The sequence below is a fragment of the Pipistrellus kuhlii genome, unplaced genomic scaffold, assembly GCF_014108245.1.
Source record: "Pipistrellus kuhlii isolate mPipKuh1 unplaced genomic scaffold, mPipKuh1.p scaffold_m20_p_8, whole genome shotgun sequence".
Lineage (NCBI taxonomy): Eukaryota > Metazoa > Chordata > Mammalia > Chiroptera > Vespertilionidae > Pipistrellus > Pipistrellus kuhlii.
The window spans coordinates 18,441,526-18,447,633 of record NW_023425584.1 but is presented as its reverse complement, the minus strand read 5'-3'; the positions used below and the strand labels follow the sequence as shown (position 1 = coordinate 18,447,633).

The 6,108-nt window shown below is 48.8% G+C and overlaps 1 protein-coding gene across 2 annotated transcripts; it reads right to left on the bottom strand.

The window, feature by feature from the left end:
• Nucleotides 1–610: 610 nt before the first annotated feature.
• On the bottom strand, nt 611–5,230 carry RPS14 (ribosomal protein S14). 2 transcript variants are annotated; one of them, XM_036424362.2, is made up of 5 exons: nt 5,074–5,230; nt 3,868–4,018; nt 3,093–3,254; nt 1,836–1,912; nt 611–726 (listed from the first exon to the last, which is right to left on the bottom strand). In XM_036424362.2, exons 2-5 carry the CDS (start codon nt 4,014–4,016, stop codon nt 659–661), a joined length of 456 nt encoding a protein of 151 aa, XP_036280255.1. In that variant the 5' UTR covers nt 4,017–4,018; nt 5,074–5,230; the 3' UTR covers nt 611–658. The 2 variants fall into 2 exon arrangements, with proteins under 2 accessions (XP_036280255.1, XP_036280256.1); XM_036424363.2 differs by lacking the exon at nt 5,074–5,230 and adding an exon at nt 4,869–4,887.
• Nucleotides 5,231–6,108: the final 878 nt, after the last annotated feature.

Genomic DNA, 6,108 nt, shown 5'->3' with positions numbered 1-6,108 from the left:
TGTGTATTTGTGGAGTTATTGGATCTTTATGTACTGATGTGGAACAATCTCCAAGATCTGCCAAGTGAGAAAACGCAAGATGCAATAGAGCAAGCTACCAATTTTGCACATAGGTTGGGGAGGGGAGAGAGTCTACACCCACACACGTTTATATATGGCTCAGTCTGGAAGGCTCCTCCTGCTGCTCAGGCTACACTTGGCTCAACAGTCTCCACTCCGCTTTGGTTCTTTAAGAATTGGGCTGTTTTTGGAACCAAGATCGCCACCTTTTAAACAGTCTCCAAGGACTTCATCTGCTTTAGGTGACTGAGGTAATGATGCCCTAAGCAGAGTACAAAAGATCAACTGCAGCACAGACATCTCCCCTTAGGCGCCTCCTCCCAGGAAGCCAGTCTGCAGAACGCAGGTCATCCACTGTCCCATTAAGGGGCTGACTCAAACCCTCCTGTGTTCCTGTCTGAGGCAGTATTGACCTGCTGGTTTAGCACTGCACCTGTGATCTCAAGTCAGCCCCACACCCTGGCTAAATGCAGATAGAGGGATAGAGGAAGGAATTAAACTTCCCTGAGGCGTGGACCCAACATGAAGGAGAAGACTGGAGTCGAAATAACGGACACGAAGGCAATTTATTAACAGAAAATAATTTGAGGAGTCCTGTTCACAGACGGCGACCACGGCGACCCCCCTTTCTGCGGGTGCTGTCGGAGGGGATGGGAGTGACATCCTCTGTGGGGAGGAAGAGAAAACATAGTTGCCCAGAGCTGGATGGGAAGAAGTCCAGGCCTCTCTGGGCCAGTGCTGTAATGGATCAGTAGTGGATCCTGCTGCTGCCCCGAGTCCTCAGTACATAACAGATGACCATGGGGCGGCCCCATCCTCAAAATTTCTGAAGTGGTTTTAACTCACTTTCCAGAAAGGGAAGCTGAGGCTCAGAAAGGGTACACAACTTGCAGAGGCTGTCAGAAGCAGGCGACAAAATCCAGGTTTTTAACACCTACCCCAGTGTTACTAAAGACTATCTCCTTTTCAATAGGTAAAAGGTTGAAAATATTCGGGGGGAAATTTTAAAGAGAAGGCTGGACTGAGGAATCAGTACACATTGCCTGCCACCAAGTGCACAGAAACAATACAGAAGGGCTAACACGTATGGCTACACAAATGTAGGGACTTACTGGGATCCTCAACCACGGGAATTGCTGCCCTCTGCCTTCATTTTTGTCGCAATTACTGATATGTCCTACTGATAGTTACAGGCATACCCTGGAGATACTGCAGGTTCAGTTCCAGACCACTCCAATAAAGTGAGTCACACAAATTTTTTGCTTTCCCAGTCCCCATGTTTACTCTATACAGTAAGTGCACAGCAGCACTGTCTAAAAAAAAAACACGTATATACCTCAATTAAAAATTGTATTATTGCTAAAAAATGCTAACCATCAGATGAGACTGTTGGCACTGAAATACTTGATTAATGCAGGTTGCCAAAAACCTTTAATTTGTACAAAACACATCCGTTAAGCATAATAAAGCGAAGTACAATAAAAATTTCTGCCTGTGTAGGCAAGGACCACACAGGATGCAGCCCACACGAAATGCCAAGCCACCCCCTTGAGAACATGTAAAGACAAGGATAATCCCTCTCCTCTTAGTTCCACCAGCCACTGTCAGTCAGAAGTTCAGAGATTTGTCACAAGCACTTCTCACTCTGCATTAACATACCTAACTGCCAACAGTCATTATACCAAGCCCTATCTGTACCCAATGGGCACAGCATATGCTTTCTGGAGTCAATGCTTCAAAGTAAATCCAAGCATTAGCTACAGGTGGGCACTTACCAATCCGTCCGATCTTCATTCCCGAGCGGGCAAGGGCTCTTAGAGCTGACTGGGCCCCTGGTCCAGGAGTCTTGGTCCTAGGAAACGAAGATCTAGTCACTCAGGATTCTAAGATCTCATAACCCTCTAGTTCAGACACCTGCAAATTTTCCTTGAAGGGCCAGACAGTAAATATTTTAGACTTAGTGGGCCACTTACAGGTTTGTGACATACTGAAAAAAAGTATCAAAAACATAAAAAATATTCTGTCCATAGACCATATAAAAAAGTGGCAGGCCAGATTTGACCACTGGGTCAGTTTATACCCTGTTCTGCCTGCAGCCTGTTTAAAGTACTGCCCCCTTTAGCCACATACTCGAAGTCTGTCTTCTTCAGTGATCTGTTCATTTCCAGCTACTCTACCCACCCGAGACACTATCATCTCTCCACTGGACCAGTTTAATAACTTCCTGTCTGGCTGTTGCCTACACAGAAATCATCTTTAAAAAAAAACCCAAACCTGCCTTAAGCTGGTTTGGCTCAGTGGATAGAGTATGGGCCTGCAGACTAAAGGTCTGGGGTCGATTCCGATCAAAGGCACATGCCCAGGTTGCAGGCTCCACTCCCAGTGGGCAGGCCTACAGGAGGCAGCCGATCAATGATTCTCTCATCACTGATGTTTCTATCTCCCTCTCCCCTCCTCTGTGATTAAAAAACAAACAAACAAACAAAAAAAAAAAAAAACCAAACCCAATCCTATTGGACATTATCATTATTTATCCCCCCACTCCTAGTCCCAGAAGAACCTCTCTGATCACATCTCACACCACATCCCTCAGATGTGCCAAGTTCACTCCCATCTTAGGACCTTTTCTAGCAGCTGGAATACTATCCCATCTTTTCTTCACTGGACTGACTCCTGGCACATTCAGGTCTTAGCCTAAATTACACTTTACCACAGCCCATCCCCAACACCGTTTTGCTTCCCAGCACTTGCCACAAACAAAAAAACACCCCTTCCATGTTTTTTAAAGTCTGACTGCAACAGCGGATGTGCCACACAAGAGGGTAGAGACCATCTTTACTTTTTCCCATCACCCTCCTCTATAACTAGAACACAGAATCTGGTATGCAGTGAGCGCTTCATAAATAAAGTTGGGAGGGGGGAGTGCACAGTACACAGGATCCAATTATTAATTATGCACACACATGGTCACAAAAGAAAACCAAGCCTCAAACCCCAAGCCCGGTGATCTTACCTCTCAGCCCCAGCCTTACCTATTTCCTCCTGTGGCCCGGAGTTTGATGTGAAGAGCGGTGATGCCCAGCTCCTTGCACCTCTGGGCTACATCCTGGGCAGCCAACATGGCAGCATATGGAGAGGACTCGTCTCGGTCAGCCTTTACCTTCATCCCACCAGTCACACGGCAGATGGTTTCCCTGGGGACAAAAAGCTCAGGGTCATTTCTTATCCAACAAGGACTCTGAGTGTGTCATGTCCTAATGAGTCAAGAGCACCACAGCTGGGGATAGCAGAGGATGGAGGTCATGCATGCTAGGCTTTGGGAAGGCTATGATGGGCTTTCTCATGGGCAGTCTACAGTCCCACAATAGCTAAACTCTATTAATACTCGATGTTTACTTACTTTTGCACTTCATTCTCCCAATTACTCTATAAGGTGGGCACTGTTAACCTCATTTTACATACACAGAAACCAAACTTGGAATTTGAGTGATTTCACAAATCACCAAAAAATGTGCTAATGGCAGCCAGATCCTGTACCCAGGGCTCAGTCCACCACTGTCTCTACAAAGTCCCCAGAGACTGAGGATTCAATGATCACCACACTGTAAAGCCATAAACCAAACATCACCTCTCTTCTAACTCCAGTGCCTGGGAAATTACTAACCAAGTTTCCTTATCTGAACATTCTTTTAAAAAATCTTTAAAGAAACCCCCTTCAAACTGCCACCCAGTTCGAGGGTCAAGTCTTCCCCCAGCCCCTTGCTAATTTATTAGTTGGGTCCTGCACCTCTCCTCCCAGGTACTCACTTGCCAGAAAGATCAGTGACATGGACAAAGGTGTCATTGAAGGATGCAAAGATGTGGCAGACACCAAATACATTTTCTCCTTCAGCCACCTGAGGTCCGAGGCTGATGACCTGTTCTTCCTTCTTTTCCTTCCCCTTGCGAGGTGCCATTTCTGAAAGAAAAATCAGAGTCCTCAAGTTAACAGAACCCCCGTCCCCTGGCTATTATGTCCCTGGGTTCCAAAAGCTCCTAGCATTTATTAATTCTTTTGGTTTGCAAATTAATGCATGAAAAAGTGCCATCGTATTTTTACTGGTCCATCAACTGCACTGTGGATGTAGTGTCAACACTAATCCTTATCGAGGTAGCCTATGCAGGAATGAATGAATAGCCCATTAGCCTTTCGGTGCAGACCAGGTCTCCGTGGACGTTCTGAACGGGACCAAAAGTCCTGCAAGGAATCTCGGAGAAGCGCGGGGCACGCGCGTGGGCCTCCGCGGCTGTGAGCACTCTGGCAACCAGGATTCCCAGGTGTATCTTCTTAGTGGAAAACACCCAGTGCAACCGCTCCCTTCGGGCCCTGACAAAACTTGAGTCGCCACCCTTCCCCAACATGTTTTTAGGGTTCACAGGCGCACGGCAGGTGCTCACTGGCGTGCCTAACCCCAATTTCTGGCTTTCAGAGGCCTTGCCCTGGGCGCCCAGAACTTGCAACGTGCCAGACTTAGCAATCACCCCGACTTAGAAACACCTATCCCAGGGTCATTTTTCCTGCATTCCCTCCTTGAAACCTCACTACAACCCCGTGGGATCAGCGCAATCACTCCTATTTTTCAGACAGTTAACAAGTTAGAGTTGAGACGTCTGGCCTGCGGCCGCCCAGAAAGAAGCTGGCGGGGTAAGGGCGGGAGCCCACATCAGACTAGAATCCGCGCTCTCTCCCAACCACGCCGCGCGGGCGCTTAAACGTAGAAGTGGTCACAATGCGGGGACAAGGCCTTGAACGCAGGACCCGCACGCACCCCCACTGCATCGGCTCCTTATCTAAAGCGAGACCTCCGCTTCCCAAGACGAGGCGAGAACCTGGGTTTGGGGTCGGCCGGCCGCACTCTTCTCTCCCAAAACCTGGCCCGGCTTCCGCGTAAAGTCCCCAGCCCCGCGCCCCACGCCCCGCGGGACCCCCTTGCCACAGGATGCCACTGGATTGTCCCTGCCCAGGCCTCTTACCTGCGTGTCTCGTCCAGACTCCGCCACCGGAAAGAGAGATGGGAGGGGGAGAGGCTACAGGTCACGTGAGCGCCCCGGAAGTGTACGTCTGAGGTCACCGGGCGAGGCCTCCCGGAAGACACCGCCTTTAGCGTTCACAAGGAGATTAAGAGACTCGCCCTCGAAATGATGGTTTACTTAAGGGAGTTCCAGAGGAGGTAAGAGGTTGGATGAGCGGGCAGCGCGCGGCCTCAGACTGCACCAGACAGCCACATCTGCGGAGAGAGGCAGGCCTGTGTCTTAAGATGGCGGCCGCCCCGGCTAGAAGACTTCCGCCGCTCTGACCCCAGGCCTGATCAGCCTGGAGGCGCAGCGCACCCAGTGGCGCGGAGGGGAACAACAAAAATAAAACGGGCAATGAAGGGATTAAGCAAAAAACAAGCAAATAAACAAACAAAAAAAAACCCTTGTAGACAGACGTTTGGTGATTGCCAGAGGAAAAGGGCGTGGGGGGAGATGGGAGAGGGCAAAGAGGGAATAAATGGTGGCAGAAAGAGACTTGACTTTGGATGGTGAGTGCAGGATGCAGTCAGTATGCAGATAATGTTATAGAGTTGTATACTTGAAATCTATTTTGTTTTATAAAACAGTGTTACTGCCGAAACCGGTTTAGCTCAGTGGATAGAGCGTCGGTCTGCGGACTGAAAGGTCCCAGGTTCGATTCCGGTCAGGGGCATGTATATTGGTTGTGGGCACATCCCTAGTAGTAGGAGGTGTGCAGGAGGCAGCTGGTCGATGTTTCTCTCTCATTGACGTTTCTAGCTCTCTATCCCTCTCCCTTCCTCTCTGTGGAAAAATCAACAAAATATATATATATTTAAAAACAGTGTTACTCCAATAAATTAAATAACAGCCCTAGCTGGTCTGCGGAATGAAGGGAACCAGGTTGAATTCTGGTCAATGGCACATGCCTGGGTTGCAGGCTCATCCCCAGGAGGGGGCGTGTGCAGGAGGCAGCCTTCGATGATTCTCATCATTGATGTTTCTATCTCCCTC